Source organism: Neofelis nebulosa, chromosome 11, assembly GCF_028018385.1.
Source record: "Neofelis nebulosa isolate mNeoNeb1 chromosome 11, mNeoNeb1.pri, whole genome shotgun sequence".
NCBI classification, from domain to species: Eukaryota; Metazoa; Chordata; class Mammalia; order Carnivora; family Felidae; genus Neofelis; species Neofelis nebulosa.
Window position 1 is genome coordinate 2572482 of NC_080792.1, and position 27045 is coordinate 2599526.

The 27045-nt window shown below is 55.7% G+C and overlaps 2 protein-coding genes across 14 annotated transcripts in view; one reads left to right on the forward strand and one right to left on the reverse strand.

The window, feature by feature from the left end:
- Window positions 1-15563, forward strand: part of MBP (myelin basic protein) — a 116440-nt gene extending 100877 nt beyond the window's left edge. For 5 of the 7 annotated variants that reach the window (XM_058691775.1, XM_058691777.1, XM_058691779.1 and 2 more), the window contains 5 exons: window positions 4216-4323; window positions 5202-5237; window positions 5598-5630; window positions 8742-8849; window positions 14256-15563. In XM_058691775.1, coding sequence (XP_058547758.1) covers window positions 4216-4323; window positions 5202-5237; window positions 5598-5630; window positions 8742-8849; window positions 14256-14300 — 330 coding nt within the window. In that variant the 3' untranslated portion in view covers window positions 14301-15563. The remainder of the gene's footprint in view (window positions 1-4215; window positions 4324-5201; window positions 5238-5597; window positions 5631-8741; window positions 8850-14255) is intronic. The other 2 variants (XM_058691776.1, XM_058691780.1) reach the window with 1 other exon arrangement.
- Window positions 15564-21373: 5810 nt separating this feature from the next.
- ZNF236 (zinc finger protein 236) overlaps window positions 21374-27045 on the reverse strand; it is a 108194-nt gene continuing 102522 nt past the window's right edge. For all 7 annotated transcript variants that reach the window (XM_058691787.1, XM_058691786.1, XM_058691783.1 and 4 more), the window contains 3 exons: window positions 26905-27034; window positions 24832-25008; window positions 21374-23902 (listed from right to left, as the gene is read on the reverse strand). In XM_058691787.1, coding sequence (XP_058547770.1) covers window positions 23778-23902; window positions 24832-25008; window positions 26905-27034 — 432 coding nt within the window. In that variant the 3' untranslated portion in view covers window positions 21374-23777. The remainder of the gene's footprint in view (window positions 23903-24831; window positions 25009-26904; window positions 27035-27045) is intronic.

Sequence of the window (27045 nt, forward strand, 5' to 3'; positions counted from 1 at the left end):
CGCAGCGTTTCTTCCTGTGCTCACCGCAGAAGCTCTTTAGTTAGTGATCCAAAAATAAGGAGGTTAAACACGAGGTCTAGCGTCCTAGGAAACGCCCTGAGGTATAAACCTCCCTGGAGAATGATTTTCCTTCCGTGGCTGCTCTTCACGGGCCCGGTGGTAATATTCTAGGAGGAAGACCCTCCAGTGCATCTGGCTTCTCATGTGAGCAAATCAAAGCCCCAGGGCCTCCCCGACCCCCGCGGCGTGCTCCCTGCCGAGGCCTCAAAGGTGAGATCCAGCTGAAGGGGTAAGATGCCGACGGAGAAAGAACAGTCCGACGGCACGTGAGGTCTTGCAGCCTCAAGGGACCGTGTTGCTCAGGAGACAGACACATGTGGAAGGTGAAGGCTTTTGCGGCAAGGGCGGCCGTGGGAGCAAGAGCTCGGGCCTGGAAATGAGATGCTGCATGTGGAGGGAAGGCCAGACTCTGGGACCAGGCGCCCAGCAAGGAGGGGCAACGTGTAGCCATCAACGCCGGGCTTCGTCATGACGGCCCCGCTAGACGGGTCTCCTCTGGTTTAGATACTAACCCATAGTGACACTCGTTGGCCACGTCCAGTTCTGTGAAGTTTCAGCCAGGTGGGCTTTTGTGTAGCTGCTGTGAGGCCACAGCACCCCAGGACAGTCCCAACTGCGTCCACGTCGTACCCACGCCACACCCGTCCCCTCCCCCATCCCGGCTCCTGCCACGTGCCGCCCTGCTCACCTCACTGTGGTTTGATCGTTAGAAGAATGTCACATAAATGAGATCGCACGGAAGGAAATCTTCTAGAACGGCGTCTTTTGCTCAGCGCTGCGCCGTGGCGATACCTCTGAGCTGTCGCAGGCATCCAAAGTTTGTTCTCTTTTCTGGCGGGAGTGGCGTTCCCCTGGATGGATGCGCCATTTTGTTTGTCCTTTCTCCCACTGATGAACATTTGGGTTGTTTGCAGATTTAGGGATTATGAATTGAGCTGCGAAGAAACGTTTGTGGACGCGTTTTCTCATGAACGTAAGTTTGCAGTTAAGACTTAAATTACTTTTTCCCCTCAAAAATGGTGACCCATACTAGGAAAAAAAATCACTTCCAAAAATATTTTTTTTTCCTTCTACCACTCAAAGCAGGATCATAGGGGAAGTAGATGGTTAACTTTATAAGAAACTGCCAAATGGTTTTACGGAGTGACCGCACCGTTTTTGCAATCTTGCCAGCAATGCAAGACCATTTGTCGTTCCATATCCCCTCCAACACTTAGTGTTGTGAGTACTTTTCATTCTCCCCGTTGTAATACGTGTGTGGCCGTATCGCCCCCATGGCTTTGATTTGCATTTTCCTAATGGCTAATGATGTTGGGGATCTTTTCACATGCTTATCGACGCCCCACCCATCCTGGTCCCTGCGGTGTCAATTCCACATTTTGTCCACCGTTTTTAGCTGGGTTATTTTTTTTAACCACTGAGTTAACATACACTGGTATGTTCTGCTTTCAAGTCCTTTGTCAGATGTGCGGTTTGCCAGTGTTTTCTCCAGCCTGTAGCATTGACTTTTCATTCTCTTAATGGTGTCTTTTGCAAAACAACAGTTCTAAATGTTGATCAAGTCCGGTTTGTCAGCGTTTTTTATGGGCCGTTCCTTGCGTGTTGGGTCTAAGAACTATGTTTTCTTCTGAAATTTTATAGGTTGACATTATAGATAAAGATCTAGAATCCATTTTGAGTTAACTTTTTTATAGGTGTGATTTGGGATTGAGGTTCATTTGGGGGTATGGAGAAGCTGTTGCCCCAATAACATTTTGTTGAAAAGACGGTCTTTTCTCCATTGAATGGTCTTGCACCTTTCTCAAAAATCAACTGATCATATTTGGCGGGGGCGGGGGGTGCCATTTCTGGGTGCAGTAGTGTTCCACCAATCTATGTGTCTCTCTCTCCTCTAACACCACACTCCCTTGATTACTATTACTGTATAGAAATCTTAAAATCAAGTGATGTGCCTCCTCGAACTTTATTCTTCTCTTCCACAATTTTTTTGGCTTTTTTGGTTCCTTTGCATTTCTGTATAGTTATAGAAACAGTTTGTCTACATCTAAAGAAAACCCCGCTGGGACTTTGACTGGAAGCGCATTAAATCTGTGGAGCAACCTGGGGAGAATTGACATCTTGACCATGTTGAGTCTTCCCATCCATGAATATGGTACATCTCTCTGCTCACCCAAGCCTCCTTTGCCTTCTTCCTCCAGCCTTTCCTGGTGTTGAGCAGAGGGATCCTATACTTGCTTTTCTAGATTCGTACATAACTTTTTGTTTCTTTGATGCTATTACACGTGGTAGTGTTTTCAAATTTTCCTCTTTAGCTGTTCTTTGCTTAGTATATAGAAATATGACTCGCTAAACGTCATTTTAGTACCAGGCCACTAAAAATATATCAATGTGGTCGTAACTGTGTGACTACCTCAGATTACTTGTGCAGCTGACAACTTACAGCCCAGAGCCCAAGTCAAGTCAGTCTTCACTGGGCATGTAACAAAAGAAGCGTGTGATTCCCAGACCATCCTTCTAGTGACTTAAGATCAATTCTTTGTGTGAGGCTCTGTATGGAAAGCGACCTAAGCAGTCTGCTCAGGCCGGCAGGGCACAGGACACCTTGTCCACAGCACAGCGAGATGTCCAGCCAGAGAGAAGACGCCGTATTTGGTGAGGCAGGGCAGGGGTGGGCATGGAGGGAGAGCAGGGGGTGGGAGTGGAGGGAAGAGTTCACAGGTGTGTCTGGGCTGCCAAGGGAGGAGTCAGAGGAGGAGCTCATGGCTCTTGTTTTAATGTCAGTAGCGGGGGAGGGGAAGGGATTCAAGAGATGTGAAAGGGAGACGTACAGGACTTGTTCCCGGAGGCCAGGGCGACCGCGGGGTTGCAGGCCTGGTGCTCTGAGGCAGGGAAGGGGGCGTCTGGGGACAGGGCACCTGTCACTCCAGCCACCCCGGTCGGGGGTGCAGCTGGCTCTGCTTACGGGAGGCCCCTCAAAGGCATCGCATTCTGCAGAAGCCAGCTGCAGCCGTCCTGGTGACACGTGTCTCCTAAGAAAGCGCCATCTCGTGCAACAGGCACAGAGCGGACGGGGGCGGCGCCCCCAGTGACGCCAGCGCATCTGTCTGACTTGCTTTAACGGAAATCCCCGTCGTGGGTGTAGGGCCAGTCTGGCGCCGACTCCTCGGGCCTTCTGCGCCCTGTTCTGTCCCCGGGCGAGCGGGAGGAAAGCCCCGGGTTGCTGACGCTGCCGGGATGAGCCCGTGTCTCCTGCTGGTGGCCACATGCGGCCAACACTCGGCCCGTGGGGTCACTGGAAGCTGCTGCTCGGCGGACCACCCCCCCCCCCCCCCCGCATGTCCGGTGTCGTTCCTGCCCCACTCGCCGAGTGGGGAAGCCCTGGGCGTCACTCCCCACGGCCCTTCCCTCTGCTCCGGACATGACCGTCCCAAACAGGGTGGAGGCCCAGGGACCCTGTGACCTGACACGCTGACGGGAAACAGACGCTAGTTCACGCAATGCAGCCACCCCGGAGCCAAGACAGGCTGGTCTTCGGCTGTTAGTGGCGGTCAGTCCAATCCAAAATTCCAGAGTATTCTCCTTTACCCACGCCAGCAGCTTGGGGAATGAATGCCGGCTCGCCCCGTGTCCGTCGTGGGTGGACTCCGCCCCCCTGTGCGGTGTGTATGTGACGTCTGGGGAGCCAGACCCTGGCTCGGTGATGGAGACGCAGCCCAGAACATTGCAGCCTGACACCCGGGATGCTCCTGGTCCCCTGATGCCCCGGGAGTGTCCCCTGCCGGGTCAGCCACTTCCCAGTGTGAGGTCCTGGTCTAAACAGAATCTAGGGGCGCCTGGGGGGCTTAGTCGGTTAAGCATCCAACTTCAGCTTGGGTCATGATCTCACAGTCTGTGAGTTCGAGCCCCGCGTCGGGCTCTGTGCCGACGGCTCGGAGCCTGGAGCCTGCTTCGGATTCTGTGTCTCCCTCTCTCTCTGCCCGTCTCCTGTGCTCGCTCTCTCTCTCTCTCTGTCTCTTTTTCTCTCAAAACATAAAATAAAAAATGTTTAAAAAAATTTTTAACAGAATCTAGATGCCCAGAGGAGGAGAGAGGCAGCTTTCCAGGAAGGCCCGACAGGCGGAACCCGGCCTGAGGCCACCATACTCTCTCTTTCAGGATGGACATCACGCGGCGAGAACTGCCCACTATGGCTCCCTGCCCCAGAAGTCTCAGCACGGCCGGCCCCAAGACGAGAACCCCGTAGTGCACTTCTTCAAGAACATCGTAAGTGCCAGCCACAGGGGGCAGGGAGGGCTGGCCACCGCACCCTCCAGGGGCTCTGAGTATGTCCCCAGAGGCCCCTGGGTGCTAACCCACAAGGGACGTGACTATATCCCCAGCGATGCCTCCCTCCTCCTCGGGGTGAGGCCGGCTGCAAGAGTTGGGCCTCATCACGAGGGACAGACCGTCTCTGCCACTCACTGGAATTTTGTGTTCTAGCACAGAACTCACTGCTTTTAAGACTACAGTGCTATGTGATGCTTAGTTTAAAGACACAGGCTTTGCCAAACCATGGGGACAGCAAGACCAAAGAGATAAAAAGATGAGTGGCCGTCAGGGTTTGGGGGGAACACGACATCACCCATGCGTCCGCAGAGCCCGACGCAGGGCTCGAACCCACAGGGATCCGTGTCGCACGTTCCGCCGGCTGAGCCGGCCAGGGGCCCCTGACAAATTCAGGTTTGAAAACAGAAGCGAAACCACGCACTTGTGACCCTGAGCGTTTCTGCAGCAGGCATTGTAAGACGGTGTTTTGCAAGCGAGTTTTAGGAGCCGCAGACCTGAGAGTGCGCCGTCTGAAGCCCTGAAGGGTGGGGGACGCTTCACCTCCCACCCGGGAAAGGACCGTGGGGAAGGAGGCTCACCGTCTCCACCCGCGTGCAGCAGGCGTGCCCCGGGAGGGCTGGTTCCTGCCTGCCGAGCCGCTCCCGTTCCCTGACATCGAACTAGGACAGGAAGGGGCGGGGTGGGCAGGCAGCCAGCGGGTGACTTGTTAGACCCCGGGGGCCCCCAGCAGACAGGAGGTCCCCGGGAGCAGGAAGGTGGGGACACGGGAGGGAGGGAGGCTCCCGCCCCGCTCACCGGTCTGCGTGTCTTTGTAGGTGACGCCGCGCACACCTCCTCCGTCGCAAGGAAAGGTAAGACCTCCGCGTGTTGTCGTTAATTATTACGGTGCGTAGGCCTTCCCCGGAATCCCTAAACGTACCCAGAAGAGGGCCGGACTCACAGCTTCACCCCGGAATGTTCACCACGTGGTCCCGGCCGGAACAGGCCCCGGGGGCCGCCGGTCACTCGGTGCTGCTGGTCCCCAGCGCGCTCCCCCTCCACCTGGTCCCAGACCCTCCCCCAGCCGCCCCCCCCACTCCCAGGGAAGCGGCAAGTGTCCTAAAACTGATTCACCCCCTCAGCACGATCCCGATCAGTGTTTCTGGTTTGTCAAAAGACTTTACTTTTTCCTGCCTTGATCACAGTGTCTGTTTCTCTCTCTTGTCACACAGGGGCGAGGACTGTCCCTCAGCAGATTTAGCTGGGTAGGTGACACGCGCATGTCCACGCGGCTGCCTCTCCTTCCTGCTCTCACAGCCACCCAGCTCCTGCGCTGGGCTCCGTTCCTTTGCCCGACGGTCCCCTTTCTTCCCCTTCAAGCCCGCTGGCCCGGCCACCGGGGGGCCACCTGCTTTTCCCGAGGGGAACCCAGCGCTGGGCCGCTGCCCCCTTGCCACGCTGGACCTGAGCCCCTCCCCGGGAGGGTTCGGCTCCGTGCTGGAGGGATGGGAGCACAGGGGATGGGAGACGAGTCCGTGCAGCGCTGGCCAAGGGAGGCCCCGCGGCCAGAGGACTCTCCATGGCCACCCCTGACCCCCGGGGTTGACGCCTTGTTGAGGAAACACGATGCTGCCTTCGGTTACACACTCACAACAGCCTAACTGAGCCACGAGATGTGGGGTTTGACTGTGGTGTGGTAACAGCCACAGCGTAGATATCAAGCCATCCAGGAAAAGTCTTTTTGAGGAATTTTAGGCTTTTGAATACTAAGAACAAAGTGTCAGTGAAGATTTCCAACGGCCAGCTTGCCCACCTTCCAGATACCAGTGAAATTTGTGTCTGTGCCAGCCTAGAATGGCCGTTGGTAGAGTCTAACCAAACCCACAGACTCCACTCAGTAGTCATGGTAGGTAGAGTTCTTACTTGACAAAAGTTGTAATTTTCGGGATAAAATAGAAGAAAAGCCACTAACCTACAGGCCGGGAGTCATGTCCATCCTGGAAACACATCCTGATTCTCTAGCACAGAGCCTGCCTCTACTTGGTGCATAATTAAGAAGCATCATATAAACAAATGGATAAATTTTCAGAGAAAGAAAGAGAAAGGGAAGAGGGAAGAAAGACCAGTAAGGAGGAGGGGAGCGAGGGGGAGGGCGAGGCCCGCAGGGGTAGGGGGGTTCCACGAAGCGGCTGCCTCGGTCCGATGCACTCTTACGTTGAATTACACGCAGATATTTGCTGCACCATTTTACAGGAATATAGTTGAGCCTCTTCCTAAGCTAATTAATTTGCCAAAAAGGTGACACAGGGTAGGACCGTCACATGGGCTGACCCCCGCAGCCGAGTGACGTGTGACTTTCTCCGCCAGCAGGAGACAGACGACATGGAAGGACGAACTCTTGTTCCCGTAACTCCTTGGTCTGCCCCCCGACTTTCTAGGCGTGGCCTCCCGGGCACTCTCGCAGCCAGTGGCCGGAGCAAGAGGACCTCTGTCCCTCTGGGCGTCCCCCGCACACTCGGCCCAACAGCTGACCGGAAGGACCTTCCCTTCCCTCCACATCTCCCTTCCGGCCCCTACTAACGTGTATTCAATTTCTCTTTTTTCCAAAGCAAGATGCTTCCACGTTTTTCTTTTGCTTGTCCGTTTTCTCGAGCCACAGGACTGTCTTCCGCTTGGCGTTTCTGAGTGTCCCCTATTCTCTTTCTAAACTACACTGAGTGTTTCTCGGTAAATTCTAGGTTGCCCAAAGACATAAGTGACCAAGAATTTGAAAGGAAGAAAAGTCAAGCAGATTGTTAATCTGAGAACCTATGCTTGAATCTTGTCCTCGCAAGCTTTCATTTTCGGGGAAAAGCCGCAGGGACGGGAGGATTTAGCACTGGCATGTGGGGTGCGGTTTTCCGCCACGTCACATGTCTGTGCTCGGCTCTGCACGCTTTAGCCATCCACGTGCCCCTCCGTGTGCGGCCGTGCGGGGAGCATGTCCGCGGAAACGTCTGGACCCCGGGGCAGCGCCGCCACAGCCCTGCCTGACCCCATCCCCAGCACCTTTGAAAGCAAGACACAGATTGCATGGCTCCCCCGTCCCCTCCAGCCCTAACGCGTTTGTGAAAGTCGAAAGGACTGTAGGCCGAGGCACGGGGTCCTGGGGGCTCCATCAGAAGACGGTTTTGTCCTGTCGACTCGATTCCTGGGGGGCGGGGCACGGAGTCTCCCACATCCTGTTGGCACGACGGTGAAATCTCGGGGCCTGTCCGCCGAGGACAGAGCCGGGGGGCTGCCGGCGACCTTCCGCCGACACCCAGCGGCTTGCTTGGCCCCCGTGTCGCACCTGAGGCTGGAGCGTGTACCGTGAATGCCCACCTCACCGTGTCTGCACACCCCGAGCCCCACCCCTCCTCGTGATCGCAGAGGAAAGTCAAGCACGTCGGAAAACACGCTGGTCGTAGGGACACAGATATTCTTACATTTCAGCCGTCAGCGGCCACTGCCCTGGGCCACAGACCCGGAAGTGAGGAGTGAGGGGGGCCGCTGGCAGCTGGAGGCAGGGGTTGGCTTCTCCCTTCATGACACACACACCGTGAGCCCACAGGCTCTGTTCACAGAGCAGAGCCTCCTGACCACCCCGTAAGGAGGGGCCGTTTATCCCCATTTTATAGAAGAGGAAACTGAGGCTCGGAGAGGTTTTGACACTTGCCCGAGGTCACACAGCTAGGGAGTGGAGAGCTGAGACCGCCCAGGCTGCGCCCTGGTGCCTGGCTTGCTGGCCGGCCCCGCCCCATTTCCTTCTTCACGACCGGCCCAGATCCCAGGGCCCCCAGGAGGACTCTGGTCCTGGTGCCACACATCGGTGCTCAGGGACCCAAGCCATGGCCAGGGGTGGTGCTTCCTGGGAGAGCCTCCTCGAAGCCAGAGAATGCGGATCTTCTTTCTGCTTTAGAAAAAGTCTGAGCCTCAAAATTTTGCAGAGTGCTAAGTGCAAAGCTCTGCACCCTCCAGGCCTCTAGCAGGAGGGGGCAGGGGTGAGGGGTCTGCACGAAGAAGCAGGCGGGGACCCCGCCCACCCCCTCCCCACACCCAGGACAGGTGCCAGCCCTCCCACAGCCTCCTTTCCAGGGACACGAGCCACCCCCTTCCGCAGATGTGGGGGAGAAGGCTTTTGCTTGACGCGCTGCACTTCTCTTGAAAGCCACACGGTGTGAGGAAGGGATCTGGTCTTTCAGTGACGTGCACTTGGGTGCACGGCTCCTCACGCGGGGGCCGGGGCTGGGCCAGCGCTGCAGTGAGGAGCGGGGGGGGGGGCTCGGTGCTGGGGTCTCCCCGCGTGCCGCGTGGCCCCACAGGCGCCGCCCTGAGAGCCGTCTGGTCTCTTGCAGGGAGCCGAGGGGCAGAAGCCGGGATTTGGCTACGGGGGCCGAGCTGCAGCCCACAAGGGATTCAAGGGGGCCGACGCCCAGGGCACGCTCTCCAAAATCTTCAAACTGGTAACGTAGCCCCTCTTAACGTCAGGGGTGCGTCGGGGCTGCAGGTGGGGGGCCCTGGGGCGGCCTGCAGCCTTCCCACACCGCCTGTCCCGCGGGGCTAGCTTGCCAGGCTGGCCGGTTCAGCGGGCCTTCTCCAGGCTTACGTGAGCAAGCCCTGGGCTGGGCCGGGCTCCCTCGGGGGCCTGAGGACACGCAGAGGGTCCCACGTGCCCAAGGGAAGGAATAGGAGCCGAGCGAACAGAGGGGAGGTCACTGCATCAGGCAGAGCCCCCCCAGAGGCCACACGTGGGTCAGCCGCACTGGCTGATGTGGACGCTGGAGTCACAGGGGCCACCATCTGTCAGCTCCTGAGCTCAGCAAGGCCCGGACACCGGGACGGGACTTGGGGAGACAGAGTAAGGACAGCAGGTGGTCAGAGAGCCCCGCAGCCCCCCGCTCTGGGCTGGGATCCAGACCTCCACCTGCCCGTGGGTTGTGGGAGGGCCCCGTCTGCCTCTGTTCATTCCCGGCCCCTGGCGTGGCTCACGGTCACATCCCGGGTTCACTGTCGGTCCCGGAGGGCAGGAAGAACATTGCCGTGAACAGGCTGTAACTGCCTGGGAGCCGGACGTCCGAGGGCCTCGGGCACGGGACCCACCTGACGGCAGCCGCTGTCCCCGTGGGTGGGCACAGTGACTGGTCTGCGCCCCCAGGGCTGCTCCCAGTGCGGGCAGGCCGTAAGCCCACAGTCAGGGGCCCGAGGCTGCCCAGGCATCCCATCCCTGCGATCACACAATTCTCGTCGGGCTCAGGGACTTGGCCGACAGCATTGCCGTGTGCCGTTGGGGGTCCGGGACCGTCCCCCGCACAGATGAATCCACAGCCTCCCAGAGGAGTGGGTTCTCGTGGTGGGGACGGAAAAAGATGGGTGCTACAGGGAAGAGGCAGGGCAGGGCCCACGGGGGGCACGGGCCTCCGCGCCCCAGAGAGCTGCTCACGGCTCCAGGGAGAGAGCCCCACCAGGCTGCGGAGCTGGCCTCACACCCAGGGGGCTCCCGGCTGAGGGGAGACCGCAGGTGAGGCACGGGGCTCCCCCCACAGAGGGCCCTCTGACCTCCCGAGGGCTTTGCCACCTGGGTCCCATGACACCTACACCTTATGTGTGCGCGTCGAGGGGCCAGCCATGTGGGTCTGGCAGAGACCCGTAAAAGGGGGCTGGGGTGTCCGCGGCACCCACGCGGGGTCTTGGTGGCCGAGCCAGCACTCGAGGGCCCGCAGCTGGAAAAGGAGAGGGACGGCCCCAGCGGGGACGCATCGCCCCTCTGGGCAGTGCGGGACAGTCCCCAGGCTGACTGAAGGCCCCGGGGAGCACCGTTCTCTGGCCGGTGTGCTCACACACTCTCGTTAGAGTAGCACCACAAGCCGGTTTCCACTCTGAATGCAGGCGAGGCCGTCCCCTTCCTTGCTTGATGGCGCCAGAGCCGGTTCTGAGCAACCAGCCACGAGTATTTGCAAGGCGGCCTGGTCCGCCCTTTGTCCGACCTGAACAAGTGTGATGCCCGCACGTAAAAGACAGGGTTTCTGTGTCACGGCAGGAAAGGCATCAGGCGAGGGGCAAAACCCCACGATGCCCGCAGCGCCCTGCCGAGAGAACCACAAATCATGAAAGATTTCACTTTTATCTTTCTCGAGTGAAAGAAAGGTGAGCGAGCGTTGCTGTAGAACACGGAAGACGTGGTCGCCGCAAGGGGGAGTGGGGGCGGGGATGGTCTGGGCTTGGTTCCCAGACACCAGCACGGGCGCACCTGCTCCGTCCGTGCTCGTCCGCAGCGTCCAGCCATCACAGACAAAGCATCCCGGGTTCTTATTCCACATGACGGCCTCCTCACCTTGTGTCTTCAGGCCAGTGGTCACATCCTGGGGGAGGCGTGTGTTTCCACGGAAACTGCACGTTGTCGGTGTTCTTGGTTGCGGATGAGAACGGGGTCGGCCTCTCTCCGCCTGTCCTCAGACCACGCGAGGGGTCCCAGTGAACAAGTTAATCTAACATTAAAAGGTCCTGCTGTACGTGGCTCGGCGGTGTCGCCCCAAGAGACTGGGCAGCTGAAAGGCGGGACCCACGCTTCCCGCAAGCTCCAGGTCACGCCCGGTTCGGGCTCGGTCTCCGCCAGCCAAGCACGAGGCTCCTCGACCCAACTCGCCATTGACACGAGGCCTCCGACCTGTGTGAGCTTGCTGATGGCTTCGTAACACGCCGACGTTTTACGATTTGTGCCGGGATAATTTGGCGTGTGGCCCAAATAGCCATCGTGGGGTCGCATGAGTGGTGTGCCCGGTGGCCGGGACACGCGGCGGGAACGGCCCAGTGAGCGTGTGCGTGTGGAATCCCCCCCCTTCCCCGCCACGGCGAGTCCAGATTCGGCGGATGCTGGGCCCACACAGAGGTGAGGGGAAGCAGGACTGTGGTTGAGGAAAGTCAGCCGTATCCGGGAAAAGGCTCAAATCTGTGAAGTGAGTGGTCACCAACTGACTTGCTAAGTCGTCTTATGTCAGGTAAAGTGCAGGCAGGATCTTCTTCCCAAGGTCAATTCTAAAGCAAATCTGAGTAAGAAGACAAATCCTACCCCGCACATTCAAGTAACAGGTCATCGCGATGCCTTTGCTCAGTTCTGAAATGTGGCGACGAGAAGGTGAGGAAAAGCACCGCGTGGAGGCCCTGGGTACAAACCCAGAGCCGCGTCCGGGAGAGCAGCGCTTCCTAGGTGCCCAGAGCCTGGCCAGGCGTGCCCTCGCCTGCGTCTGAATTGCCTACGGTGCCCACGCCGCTCCCGGGCTCCCCCCAAGGCTTCCTACCCCAGAGCGCCCCGGGTCGGGTCGGAGCCCGGAAGTGCGCAGTTGGAAGGCCTCCCCCTCGTCGGAGAAATGCAGACGTACCCACTCGGGGAAAGCAGTTCCTGTGCTTTCCGGCGTGGTGACTGTTCATCCCGCGGACGGAATGGCCGGGGGACAGGGAAGGCCGAGGGGGACCTCTGTCTAAGGAACGTGCCTGTGTGCCAGCCCGGTCACCAGCCCCACCGAGAGAGCCCCGTGTCTATCCTGCACATTTACGGTTCACGACTAACACAAGCCTGAGGCCCATTTGGGTTTTGTAGGTTCAGCACTTTTCCTACGAATTTCTTTTTGTACAAAGTGGTTTAGAAATTTTAAAACTCCTGTACAGACCCAGGGAAACTTCCAATTTCAATTCATATGGCTTTGATCAGATTTTGGCCGACTACGGTCACGTGCTGCTGAAAGACCCACCGCAGTGCGGTGACAGATTAAAAACGATCCCTCCAGAAGTGAGAAGGGCTCGGGGAGGGGGAGGGGAGGGGGAGATGGCAGAGACCTCACGGTAGTTACGGTGGTGCTGTTTCCTTCCTCGCTGGTTGGAAACTGGGTGGAGAGCACTGTATTTCTCCCAATCGTCAGGGAACGGAATCAAAATGTAGTTGGAGTTCGCTATTTCCAAATACGCAGCTGAAACAGTTCCCTGCACTGGGGTACAAGTGGGGAGAGGGCGCAGGACCTTCCGGCAGGTTCTGTTCCTTCCCAGCCCACGACTCAGCTTCGGGCCAGCCTTCTCCTAGTGAGGCCAGCCTCATCCACTCGGCCGAGCCCAGGGCCGACCAGGCGCTGGACATCAGTCGGTTCAAACGTGCTAAAAACCCGACAGAGAGAAAAGCGTGAGACCCACGCAGCAGGGGTGCTGGCTCTAAACCTGACTCCGCCTTTGGCTGACTGACTTTGGGGAAATAACTCAACGTCTCTGTGCTTTGGCTCCTCCGACTGTAAACCGGGGAAGCTAAGAATCCCTGCCTCTGGGATCGGCTTTCTCTTTCCTCAGAGGAAACAGATGCAATGGATTTTGCTCACGGGAGACACTCCGTAAGCTGTAGGTACAACAACAGGAAACAAAACCAAATGTCCACCGTTGTGTCCATCTCAGAAGGAGCCATCAGGAAGTGAAGATGGGGCCTCAGGCCAGGTGTCTTGCGAGGGCTGTGGGGAACTTGGTCCATCTCAGCACAGACGGGCTTTGCTGTATAGAGCAGTGGTTCTGCTTTTCGGGAACAAATCACACTGTACAGGGACGCCCGCAGGTGGGTTTCTTGGGAATTTAGAGAACGGTGAAGCCAGTGCACACTTGTTCTGGCTCCTCCCGAGGGCAGCGCTGAGGGCCGGTGGTCAAAGGCGAGCCAGGCACACGGGTAGGGGGCTGGCCCCTAGGACCCGGCTCAGGTGTAGGAGAAAGGCCCCCTCCGGTGACTCCTTCAGATACTTCAGAGGCTAGAATTCCATAAACGTTTTCGCTTCTGAACATAAAATCCCACAAGTGAGTTGAAACGTAAAACCCTGACAAATCAGAACCGTCACCTCACTCTGTTGACTGTGCTGTTTGTAAGGCGTTTTTGGCTTTAGCGCTCCCATTATTGATATTGTCGGGCAACGTGGCAAACGTGTGATTGGAACAGGTCAGGGTGGGCTCAGTGCACGTGTCATTGGGCAAATAGGATGTTTCATGTATATCTTGCTTTCTGGGGGCTCGCAGTCTCAAGGAAATCTTTGGGAGGTGACTTAATTGTTCGTTCATAATCCAAGAAGAAAAGGGGAATCCAAGGAGAAAGAGCCTAAACCTTGAATAAAAATGTGAATGCCAAAAGAAAGGTACATTTCCCCCGGGTCCGTCTAAGTGGCATCTGGACCCACAAATGGCCCCGTCTCCTGGGGAGCTGACATCTCAACCGAGCCCCCTCTCCGCCACTGGTCTCTGCACAGCTGTGTGCCACCTCGGCGATCGCCAATTTGGGTTTCTGTTCGTCCGGAAAATACGTCCATTCGTGGTTTTAAGACCTTGATGTCAGAGTCTACGGACGACCCCTCTGGGCAGCTCGTTTTATGGGTGAGGCGGGGCAGAGCGCGAACAGGACTGTTCCTGGGGATGACTTTGCAGGGCCTGGCCCTTGCCTGGGGGGCACAGCAGCAGGTGTGATCACGGGACTGAAATCTCTTCCAAGATGAAGCTGTCCCTACTGTTTGCAGACGCCTGCCTCAATTACCCCAGAATCTCTAGCTGGAGACAACCAGGGCTCAGTCGGTGCAGCTGGAGCAAATAGGGCTCAGTCAGTGCACGGTAACAGGGTGGGTGAGCTTTCCACCCCCAGAAGTGCAGCGTTCCACGAGGCACCGGCTCTCTGTGTCCTGGGCAGGAGGTCAAGTGAGTTTACCCCGTGTAAGAGAATCGCACTGGACACTTGAGAATCTTACCCACTTGAGAATCGCATTAGCGCCCGCATCGGCTGGTTTGTGGCCTGGCTTCCACCCAAGCGGGGCGCATGCCTGAGGCTGCCCGTACGAGCCACCTAACTGCGTGTTTCCTTTTCTCAGGGAGGAAGAGACAGTCGTTCCGGATCACCCATGGCTAGACGCTGAAGCCCTGCCCCGTTGTTGTTATAGAATCCCGTCCTCAGCTTCTTAATATAACTGCCTTAAGATTTTAATACTGTTCACATAAATTACCTACTTGTAGCAAACCCCCCTTGCCTAATGCCCGTTGAGTTGTGCACACAGTAGGGGCAGGCACGCCGCATCCTACTGGCAATTTCTGGCCATCAGCTAAATGGAGAAAACGCAGACAGAAAATTAAACGGCGACTCTGAGTTTGAAGATAAACGCCCTGGGACTCTCATCCCCCTGCGACGCGGCCCCGCCGCACTGTGGTGCAGGTGCACGGCGCGCCTCCAAGTTCACCCTCCGTCCTTGGACTCGCTTTGCTGACTCGGCATCCCTCGGCTTCCCGGGCACTGCCGTGGCGACGCTGCTGTGGACACAGAGACACGTGCGGGGCGGTGAGGACTGTTGATCCGAGCTTCCTTTGGTTTCTTCCCCTGCCCTTGCTCACCTCCTAACACACACTCACTCTCCCTCCAGGGTTAGGCAGTCGGGAGCGGCACAGGGGGCTTCGGTATGTGAAGTGCGGGCGGGCAGCTGTGGAGAGTCCCATGTGGTGGGCGCAGAGGGGGCGCCTGCGGGGGCGGCTGCCCACCACGGCCGGCTGGCGGAATTCAGGCGTGGCGGAGAGGGGAACAGGGAGGCAAACCTGGGCTGGGCTGCGGCCCCAACAGGAAACAGGGTCTTCTTGGACATTAGGTGATGGCGCAGCGGGAGCCAGAGCGGCCCCCGCAAGCCGCCTGTTTCCCCCCAGAGCCCAGCAGGAGGGTCTGAGCGGGACTGGAGGAGTTTTCTGGGTGGTCTCGCAGCGTCACCCTGGTCACTGCGGGAGGTGACCGGCGGTATGCTTACCACGGCACGGCACACAGCAGACACTAACCCTGGGAGGACGGGTAGCGTCCCGCCCACCCGCATCCCAGACACAGACGTGCGTAGTCGGTAGGCTTCGGAGAGCTCTCTTCCCGAATCGCTGACCTGGACGTGCGAGCGGAGAGGGGGACTCCTCTGAGCTGTGTCTCTTCTAACGCGAGCTGACCTTTCCTGTGCGCCCCTCCTAACACACTGACCCCACCTTTTGATTTTAGCGTATCTCTCACAGGCCTTCCAAAGAGCCCCACACCGGCACCCCCGCCCCCTTAGAACCCAGATGAGGAGTAGTGAGCGTAATCCTGTCCTAATTCCTGTTCGGTGTGGGTTTAATGTAGTGTCTATTAATACCTAGCCTCAACGATGAGAGGGTGGGGGGGGGGCAGAAAAAAGGTACAAAATTCCAGAAACAGAACCTCCAAATTGCTCAACACACACACTCGACATCTTTGAGCCGACTGCTCACCGAGTGATCTCTCTTCGTGGCTACGCACCCCGTCAGCGTGCGCTGTGATGGGGAGGGGGGGGGGGGTCTCATGGAAAGTACACACTGTTCTTGAATATTGAAATAAAATAATAAACTTTTAATGATATTTGTACGGGTGTCTTACTTTATCTTTATTCTGGTCTGTGGACCGCGAGCCAAACAGAGCAAAAGTCGCGTCTCGGAGGCAACATGTGTGAGTGCTTCCTGAGCAGGGGCTGAGCCGCCGGTCGGTGCGTTATCACCGGACGGCTTTCCCGGTAAGAGAAAGTGGAACACAGGTCATGGTTGGGGCACTGGTTTGCTCGCTCACAAGGCAAAGAATTTTCAATTTGTCCCTGAACAGCCTGTTGAAATAGATTTACACTTTATTGTTTTGCCAGAGTAAACACCTGTTAACGTGAGCTGAAGAAACTCTGAGAAATTACTTCTTGCCACACAGAGACCTCAACAACCATAAGGGGTTTGGGAAATTTTGTGTGTCGGCTGCTGTGGGTTACAGAAGTTCTGTTTCCAAAAGATAAACCAAAGTTTTCACTTGGTTTTGTTTTGCTTTTAACTAAAATCTTGGACTCCCTAGTGCCTCAGCCATGAGAAACCGTGCACGCCTGCGGGTTAGCGAGGGAAGCCCCCCAACTCTGGGATGTTTGTGGGAGCCCTTCTCCAGGGGCCCCGGGCCCGGTGTCGTGCGAATCCCCCCAAGAACGAACGGGGAAGCTGTCCTGCTCGGCCGGGACCGACCCCTCTCCTCTCCACCTCTGGACCCAAACCCTCAGACTGACGAATTGTGAAACTCATGCACAGATAGACACGTTTTGAAAATAGTATTCTTTCAGGGGCATCTTAACGGACATATAAGACAGGTTTTTGAAACTAAAAAAATATAATGGGGCGCCTGTGTGGTTCCGTTGGTTAAGTGACTCACGGTTCCTGAGTTCAAGCCCGTGTCAGACTCGGTGCTGACAGTACTGAGCCTGCTTGGGATTCTCTCTCCCTCTCTCTGCCTGCCCCACGCTCCCGTTCTCTCTCAAAATAAGTTTTAAAAAGCCACACAACGAGAACACAGCATCACGTCTGTGATGTCTTGACCAAAGGTGCATCATGAAGAAACGCTGGGGGAGAAAGTGGGGGACCGCCTCCTGCCTGACCGGCCCGTTTTTCAGAAATGTCGCCGTGACGGGAGCCACGGCCAGAGGGGGTGCAGTTCCGACCCGAAGGTCAGGGTAGGTGGGAGCCTGAAGCCCTCTGTTGGTATGAGGGCAGTACTGTCCGTGCCCTTCCTGTAACTCGTATGGAAGTTTGAAACCGCTTCAGAAATGCAGGGGTACACAGAAGGGATAAAGACGGTCGGTCATTATGGGGCGCCTGGGTGGCTCAGTCGGTTGAGCGTCCGACTTCGGCTCAGGTCATGATCTCACGGTTTGTGAGTTCGAGCCCCGCGTCGGGCTCTGGGCCGACACCTCGGAGCCTGGACCCTGCTTCAGATTCTGTGTCTCCCTCTCTCTCCCCCTCCCCCACCCTTGCTCTGTCTCTGTCTCAGAAATAAACATTAAAAAAAAAAAAAAAAGAGATGCCAGGGAAGCAAGAAAAGGGCGCCGTGAAGAGCGCCCCGGGGCAGGTGGCCAGCTGTTGTCCCACTTGGCACAGAGCCACCAAGAAACTGGCGGACCTCACGTCAAGATGAGCTGCTCTGCGTGAGTCATAGGACCGTCTTCCCAGGGAGTGTGGTTACCAGGGTAACTTGGTTCTGATACAAGAGTGGCAGCATAGGACCGTGTCTCTCGATTGATCCAGGATAATGGAATCAGGGAAACGTGTTTGTCAGTAGAGAGTGTGAAGCAGTGTGTGTGGGTGTAGACAGTTTCCATTTTTCACTCCTTCCTGAAGGACTAAAAAGAGCCAATACCTCAAAGGTGCTACGTGACAATAACAGCTTCTCGGTGACGGGGACGGCATCGTGGATGGTGTGGGGTAAATTGGCCACTGACGTTTGTAATAAAAATTCCCATTGAGAGAGCAAGCCGAGCCAGGGACATTTCACGGCCTCCCGAGTGATCGGACGACGTAGCACCAGCAGCCACGATGCATCTGAACTTCTCACAAGACGCCAGTTTCCTGGGCGCTGGCAGAGGGCTCCTGGGTCAGAGAGAAAGAGGGTGATCGGTCACAGCACCGGGGGAAGCAGGGCATCAGCCTCTGTGCGGATATCCCCACGCCCGACTCCCACAGGGCGACCCAAAGTGGGCCAGGTGATGCCCGCACGCACAGGGCACCGTGGTGCAGGAGAGGAGCCCGGGCTTAGGGAACCCGGGGCTTTTATACAAGGCAGCCAGCTGGCCTGACCTGGCCCCAGAGGAAGACACGTCTTGATTAGACCGGTCAGGAAACAAGCATGGCTCTGCTCTGAAGATTCCCCAGCTCCAGAGTCCGAGTCCTACACGAACAGCCTTGGAAAGATCCTGGGTCAAAGGCAGAGAGCACTGTGTCCCAGGACGCCCAGGAACGAGGCACCCCCAGGAACGTGGCCTCCCACCCGTGACGGCTCATTAACTGAGAACAACTAACTTTATAGGTGAGGGGACAGGTCCTGAGAAGTTACCTGAGTGTCCTGACGACACGGTCAGCCATCAGCCCCAGGACCGGTCTGACCCGAGGTCCCAAGTCACCCTGCCCCTCAGCTTTGCTGGCGCACAGGAAGCTTTGTGAACTCATGCCTTTGCGTTTGGACACAAAGACTCTTACATCATCAGAGAGCCAAGCGGCCCGGGAAAATGCATCTGGAGAAGCGTTTTAAACGGTGGAGACAACCACTGTTATCTCTCTGGAAGAGAGCAGATCTTCCAGAATCTGGGAATTCTTTCTAAAAAGTCCCTTCCCCCCACCCATCACATTTTAAAACCTGTTAGAGCAATATTCCTCCGACAAACAAGAATTGTCAATTTCTCACCATTCCCTCCGATACAAGTCCAGGAAAGAAAACCCAAAATCATTTTAGGTAGTTCAGTCCAACAAGGTATGGAGCCTCCACTCTGTGCTAGGAACAAGGTGCACAGGGATGTCCTCAGTTTGTCGTCTCAACAGGACAAGGACTTCATAAACCTCCAACTTCTAAAAGTTTGCAAATATATCTTTACTTATTTAAAATTTATTTACTTATTTTAAGGTAAACAGAGACCGCTGAGCGGGAGAGAAGCAGAGAGAGAGAGACAGAGAATCCCAAGCAGGGGCTCGAACTCACGAAGCCATGAGATCACGACCTGAGCCGAAACCAAGAGTAGGACAATTAACCTACTGAGCCAGCCAGACGCCCCTGGACATAGATCTTTAAATAGATCTTTAAATAATATAAACGAACTCCACTGGTGTTTCTGAGGAAGTCTAACACCCCACACAGCTCACAAACAGACACAGTGATACCGTGATGGCATTTCATTTCCTTGTTTTTACCCCCAAATACCTTGTGCGAGAGAGAAAATGAACAGTTATCCTCAAGGACAGAAAAGAAGACCCGCTCACACTCTTCAAACCCCATGGATCTCAATTCATTGCAAATCCAGCGTCGCTGTGTTGGGTTAACCCTTGCTGAAAACGCTACCTACAGAAAACATCCATCTTTAAAACAGTCGTAACTCACCCCGAACCCAAAAAATGTAGATATACAGGAGCTTTAAAATAATACCAAAACTATTTTTATTCTTCTTAAAGCCAGCACAGTGGCTTTTGGCAGAACTATCCATTTCTAATACAAAATTGGATTAAATAAATATTATCCAATGTATAAATAGACCACGGGACAATTTTGAAGGGTAGAAAAAAAATTCTTCTGTAAATAAAAAAAAAAATTTTAATTTTCTTTACTGGTGAATCAAGAGTGAATCACTATGTCATTGTAGGATTTGTCAAATAGATTACAAACCTTGATTTAATACAAAAGTCTTCATGTTGTAAAGCATTACATGTAAAAAAGATTAAATAGCAAAATTTCTTAAGGTTACTGCCTATTGCTCCTGCCACGTAATCTTTATTTTTTTTAGTGCTTCAAATAGTTTATTCATCATCCATGAGAACCTACCATAGCGCCTCTATGTGAAGGGCAGGGGTATGACAGGGAGTGTGAGCTCATCTGTGTGTGTGTGTGTGTGTGTGTGTGTGTGTGTGTGTGTGCGCGCGCACACGCGCACATGCCTCAGGAAGGGCAGTCCATTCAGATCAGGTCAACAGTGACAAAGAGAAACTTGACTTACAAAACTTACCAAGGCGAAGAAAACGCCTTGGTAAGGATAAGGCAAAGATCTAGAGGCCCCGGGATGTCAACACCTTTGAAATTCTGTTCTAAAAACCCAAACCCCTACGTTGCATGAATAGGGATTCAGTGGCAAAAAGAGAAAAAAAAAACCTAGATTACTACAAAGTGCCAATTATATAATTTCATCTCTGCCTCACTTTACATAGATTTGAGAAAAAGAATAGATTAGCGATGACCAACCCTTGGATTATTATTTTTTTGGTGGTGGTGGTGGGGACGCAATAATGATTTTTGAAATAAACTTCTGGGAAGAAAAAAAAAAAAAAAAAACAGGCAAAAAAGCAGGCATGAGAAGTCTCTAAAAAGAACACCCAGAAAGCAGACCTACGTATCTTACGTATCTTCTTTCAAAGGTGTTACTTACATAAATCTGAGTGATCATTTAATGTCAAAAGTGTGCACCTTCATGAGTTACAGATATTTGTCTGCGAAGGAGAACAGAAACCTACTCACACTTCTAAGAAAACCTTGTACCTGTACCAGCGCAAGCATTTCTGGCACATAAACGCTCCACGGGAGGTTCAGAGATGGAAGAACTGGGTATAATCGTGAAGGCCAAGCTCACATTCCCTTACAGGCAATGGGGCAGGGAGCACAGGATATCAAGCTAGAGTTGCTGCCCCATTCAGTGTCTCACTTGCTCGGAACAGAAACCGGACGGGGCAGTCAGTGGGAATTCCTCGTTAGAACAGATGGTCCCGTCCCATCCGCGTTGGGCGGCGGGGGGTCGGGTCTGCACCGAACAGCCAGGCAGGCGTCTCCCCCAGTCCCTTGTGGGGTCTGACCCCCCTCCCCCCGACCCGTGCAAGCACTGGGGGACCCACAGAGGAGGGCCCGGGGTAGGGACACTTCGGTTTACATTTCTGAAGAGATGTTTTTATTTTACTCTATTGTTCTGGGAAAACAGGACCACCCTTGTGTCCTCCAGGGGACGGGACCCTACGCCCGCCACACCCTGGCTGCCTGCCCGCCCCAGGAAGCATCCCCTGGTTCTTAGTGTCTGTGCAAAGGCAGGTCACCCTCTAGGCTCACGTGAGTGCTCCTGGACCCTCCCCTCACCACCAGAGTGGGTTCAGGACAGTCACGCACTTTCCAGAGGGACCCAAGTGACCAGGGGATTGTCTAAGGTGGCCAATCATGAAGACAACGGACAACAGGAGGGACATTCATAGCTCACATGGATGGTGCGCCTGTCACTGACCCACATCCTGATTTGTGAGGTCTGGAGCCCCTCAGAGGGACCTTCCAGGGGGTTAAGTCCTCGTCGTCCGGCCTTCACAGAGGGGAAGGGAAAGATCGCTAAAGTTCTGCTCTGTTAAAAATGATCTGAACTTGAAATTAATTCATGTGCCAAACTATTACGTATTAAATACTTTAAAAGAAAAAAATTAATCACACTTCCTAACTTCATTTTTTATTTATTGTTATTCCAAAGCAGGTACGCTATGAGGAGATATTTCTAAAAATACAGTTATCTGTTCTCAAAACCCTGGTTATGCAGGAGGCTAGAAATCTCTTGTCAGAAGACATTTATTAACCAGTAAAATATAAAGATCAACCTGTACTCCACCAAAGGTTCAAGTGAAATTATGTCTTTACAAAACCTTATATTTTCAAGGAATGTTTTGCAAAGAAGCAGCTTTTATAACTAGGAAGTAAATAAAAATAATATATTAATGTCTTGTGTTTGCCTGCTGAGTTAATAAATCGAGAAAACTCACAAAATGAATTATTGATAGATTGTTCCTCATTTTCTTTGACGAAAATAAAAGTAGGCTTTAGATTCACCTGGTAAGGCCTTACGTAAACAGGCAGTTCACCAATACAGTTCACTGAACTACGCTTTCTGTACAAGTAGGAATCAAACCCTTTTAGACACTGTCCTGAGAGATGACATTTAATGCTACAACCAAAATAAATAACCTAGCGAGAACAAAATTTTTTAAATGCAATAATTTCAACTTTGGAGATCTCTGTTCACCAAAATTAATCAACATTTCTAAAATATTTTAATACAAAATTATAAAAGAAAAGTGCATTAAAAGCAGAATCTTTAAAACTCTGGCACAATTACAATTATTCTGAATATATGGACTACTGCCGGTACACAATGACATTCAAGGAGAACCTCAGGATATAGAAGTCCAGTATCACAAGAATAAGTCAAATAAGGCTTTTTTTTTTTCCTTAAAAAAATATACAATACACAAAGCAGTTTGAAAAAAAAGTAATATTATTTAACAGTTTTCTGACTTAAATATTTTCACATAACAAAAGTTTTTATATCACCATCAATATTACTTATATACATATGCCCAAAGTGAACAACAACAACAACAACAACAAAAAAATCAAAAGATGCCCTTTGAAAAAATAACAGTGAGAATGTCTCTTTCTTCAGGAATCTGAAATGAGCCCGTCTCTTAATATACAAAGTCCATACAATATTTATAGTAAAACTGCTCTCTTCTGAAACCAGGGAGGCAATGAGAGAAAATAAAAGCAATTATTTTTCAGGAAGAAAAAACCAAAGGCAAAGCAACCCCACCTTTATGTTACAATGAAAAGATACCCATTTGTGAATATAACGAATACAATACTGATCTGAAGTGCTCGCAGGGAGCTAAAAACTCTGACGCTCTCTCTGGAATCTGGGGACTAGAGCTTCTATTTACAAAATATACTGTTCAGCCACACAGAGGCCCATATATCTGCGTATGTACATATGTATTTATATATAGAACATATAAATAACTCTGAAGGAGAAATTCACATGAAGTAAAGAACTTTCCATCTTTGGAATGCTGTAGGAGCAACGCACACCGCCCCCCGCACGGGGTGGGATTTGGTTTGGGACGTGTTCAATGTGGCACCATTGATGATAGTAAAGAATTCCCTGAAATAAAAAATACACCTGCTTATGCGTGAAGAGAAAGTCACGGGGCTCGTACGGTCCTTACCTTTAATCTACAAATGCACCTCTCAGGCATCGGGGTGGGCAGGGCCACGGCGCCCTCACTCCCGGGAGCCAGCTCTGCCCTTCCCTGCTTGTGACGTATGGCTTGTGCTTTCTGCAACCGTCTAACCCGCGTACCTGGATGTCGACTAAAGAAGCAAGTGCGGCCCCTCCCGTGAGGACGGTTTAATCCTTCTCGGCGTCGGGTTTACAACCCCCCAGGTTTCTGCCCCGATGCTGTGTTCCTGTAGCTAATGGTCAGACAAACGTAATGCGGAGAGAACTGGTCCAGCCAGCTCTCAAGGAACTAGTTAGATTAACTTACGGTAGACCAAAAAGAGTCCATTTCTAACTTCAAAATGCACAGAGGAAAAGAAATGGAAAAAACTTCCCTGTGTGTTCTGACATTTTTCGAACCTCATGCACCTAATTTTATGTGTGTTTTATAAGCTCTGCTTCTTACGACAGAAAGCATGAAGGAAACGATCTTCCTTTTTCCACAGTAACTTTCGTCTTTGCCAATACAAAGACGTCACACCACGAGGACAGTGAGATCCAGTTAAGTTCTGTTTAACTAGAGGCACTGGCCGCCGAGTAGAGGGGGAAACTACCTATCGTAGTACCTGAGCTCAATGATTCGTAGACAAATGCCGGCACCGCGTTCACACCGTCCCCGGTTTTTTCCTCTCAGTCTCTGAAAGACAATGATTCTTAGATAATTTTATAACTGAAACACCGCGGTGGTAACATCCTTGACACTTGGAGCTTCAACACGGACACTCCAAGCGCTCTGTTCTTCCGCCACATGCGACTCGAGGGACGGCCGTCCAGGCGGGGACGGGCGCGTCAGAACACACCAGCCAAGGCCTGCCACTCGCTCGCGGCCTCCTGCACCACGTCTTCCAGCTGGAGGGTCCGGCTCAGCTCCTCCGCTCCGGGCTCCTGCGGGGCCACGGGCTCCTGCACGCTTCCTGCAGCACAGACGGGAAAGAGCAGGCGGGGGCTCGGCCAGCAGCACACGGCTACTCACGTTTACACAGAGACGATTAAACAGAGACCAGAGATCTCTAAATTGGTTCGCTTTCCGTCCACTGGAAAAATCATTTGAGCTGCAGCTTAAATAATTATGGGGGTGACAACTTCCGCTCTTGGAATGTGAATGAACGGCCCTTGCCGCACGCTCGCTGCCGGACGGTTTCGTCAACGCGGGCCGTGGTGAGCGATTAATCACGAATCCCACCAATACGGCGGGCATGGCCTCCTCACAGGACGAGGAGCACAGAATGTTTGTGTGACAACATAGCCTCCCTCTCTGGATGCCCCGCCCCAGGTGAAGGCCCGTCCCGCTGGCTCCCGGACCCCGCCGTCCTGAACAACCATGATCCCGAGACACAGAAGCACGGGCCTCCCACTCAGCTAGCAGTGTCCACGGTGGCCGTGGCGAGGCCATGTGCTCCCCTTGCCTCCCTGGCACAGCCGGGTGCTGTGCGGGCCACCAAGGACCAGGAGGGAGACGGGCTGTGGGGGGGGAGGGGGGGCGGGGGGCAGGGGGGAGACGGGCCGGGGCGGGGGGGGCAGGGGGGGAGACGGGCCGTGGGGGGGGGGGCGGGGGGCAGGGGGGAGGCGGGCCGGGGCGGGGGGGAGACGGGCCGTGGGGGGGGGGCGGGGGGCAGAGAGGAGACGGGCCGTGGGGGGGGGGGGCGGGGGCAGGGGGGAGACGGGCCGTGGTGGGGGGGGCGGGGGGCAGGGGGGAGACGGGCCGGGGCGGGGGCAGGGGGGAGACGGGCCGTGGGGGGTGGGGGGGGGACGGGGGCAGGGGGGAGGCGGGCCGTGGGGGGGGGGACGGGGGCAGGGGGGAGGCGGGCCGGGGCGGGCCGGAGCAGGCGGGGGCGGGCCTTACCGGTGTAGCTGTGCGCCCGCTTCATGTGCAGCTTCATGTTGCTCTTCTGCGTGAAGCCCATGACGCAGTAGTCACACTTGTAGGGCCTCTCGCCCGTGTGCTTCTTCATGTGCACCTGCAGCGCGCTCTTCTGGTTGAAGGCCTTCTCGCAGAGCGCGCAGTGGAACGGCCGCTCCCCTGGGGGGACGCACAGCCGTGAGCGCCCTCCCGGACGCTGCGCCCACGGGCGCGCCCCCCCTCCGCCGCCCGCGCCCCGCCCCCCGCGCCCGAGGGCACACACGGGGAAAGCGTCCCGAGCGGTCTCCACAGAGTGCTGGGGCGAATGTACCCCACGGCGACACCCAAAATAAAGCCTGAATCAGAAGCTACTGCAACTCCTAGAAGCATCTGGAAATAAAAGTAGAGCGCCCGTGGCTTACACAAAACGTTGCTGATGCACCTTGGGCAGTAAGGCAAGAAAACACGAAGTAGGCGAGAACATCAAAGCCACTTAATTAAAAGGCTCATTTATCTAGTGTTTTCTCAAATGCCATTTTAGCTGCTTTTGAGTTAATGCACAAACTGAACACGGAAGGCAGAGCTTCCATGTCGGCCTCCCGCGGCAAGCCCGTCTGGCGGTGGGCTCGTCCCCAGGGCCCCCTCCCGCCCGCAGCCCTGCCCCTCGCCGTCCCTGCCTCTGCCCCACACGCCGGGCCACCGCCGAGCCCCCAGGGCACGACCCCTCCCTCCGGGCCTACAAGGTTCTTTCCCGTGGACTCCGCACGGCTGCCCCCTGGTTAGGGGTCTGTCCCTCTCCCGGCCCGGCCTTCCTGGACCACGTGTCAGCAGGAAGCACCGCGTGGTGGCTCAGAGATCACCTGCCCTGCATGCTCCCAGGGTGTCACGCTAAGTCTGTCCCTGCTACCCAGTGGCCGAGACGCAGGAGGTCTCAACCACGGCTCACCGGTGCCAGGCAGAGCCGTGAAAGGGCTCCGACGCAGTCCGGCCCTAATCCCCGGGACTCTGCACGCGAGGACGTCGTACCTGTGACGGGGCTCCCTCACACACAGGGAACGGTATCACAGACGTCATGACAGCCACAGGTGAGGGGACTCGGGGGACCCAGAGGGGGATCGTCCCTGTGGGCCCACACACACACCCTGCCGGAGCAGAGGCGGCCGCAGGGACCGGAGGCTGCACGGGGCTCTCCGCTGGTTTGCAGACGGAGCGCCCGCGGGAAGGGGGCGGTCCCGGTCAGCGGCACGCAGCGCACGGGGCGACGGGCCAGCAGCGGGCTCTCCACGCCTCCGTGCGCACCCGGCTCGCCGGGAAAGCCCCTTAGCGCGTCAGTACACGAGCAGGTAGGGCATCGCTGCTTTTCACTCCCACGCTGCCGAGTGCCGGCCTGTGCGGACCACCGGGGACGTCCCCGAGGACGCCGGAGCCCGGGGCCGGGAGGGGCGCGGACGGGGGCCGGCCAGGGGCACCGGAGGGCGCAGAGGCCTCGTGGGGGGCGGGGTCCGGGCTGACACCTGAAGAGGAGTCAGAGGAGGCCGGGCGGAGGGAGACCTGGAGGCCGGCACAGGTCGCGCACAGCAATGCCAGTCACGGGACAGCAGGCGCAGCTGCAGGTCCTCAGAGGGCACGAGACGGCCACGTCCGCCTGCCCCCCCCCCCCCCCCCCCCCCCCCGCAGGGTCTCCACCCGGCCGGCGCGGAGGCAGACGGGGCCTCGGCGGAGCAGGGAAGGCGCTGAGGCAGAGGCCGCCGGGCCGGGTCAGGGCGGGTGGCGTGTCACGGGGCGGGAGAGGCAGGGACGGACCCGAGCAGGCTCAGGTGGGGACAGGACGTCCGCACAGAGAAGCCTGAGGATGCAGGGGAAGGGAAGGAACGGCCCCCGAATGCGGGCCCAGCCCCGGAGGGCGCAGCAGCCGGCGCCTCACGCGTCGTGAGTTCTGTGGTCGTCGCCCAGGAGACCACAAACGCCGTGGCCTGCGGAAGCCAGCGTGCCAAGTGAGCGACGGCAGCGTGCAGGCCCAGCTCCACAGGGCACGTGTGGCGCGATCCCCTTACTCGGCGGCGGCGCCCCGGTTACCTGTGTGGATGCGGCTGTGCCGCTCCAGCTGGCTGGGCTTGGCGAACGCCTTCTCACAGGTGTCGCACTTGAACACTCTGGGCTTCTGGGAGCTGAGGGAAGGGCCGGCTTGGTGCGTCTGCATGTGCTCCTGTTAACGAC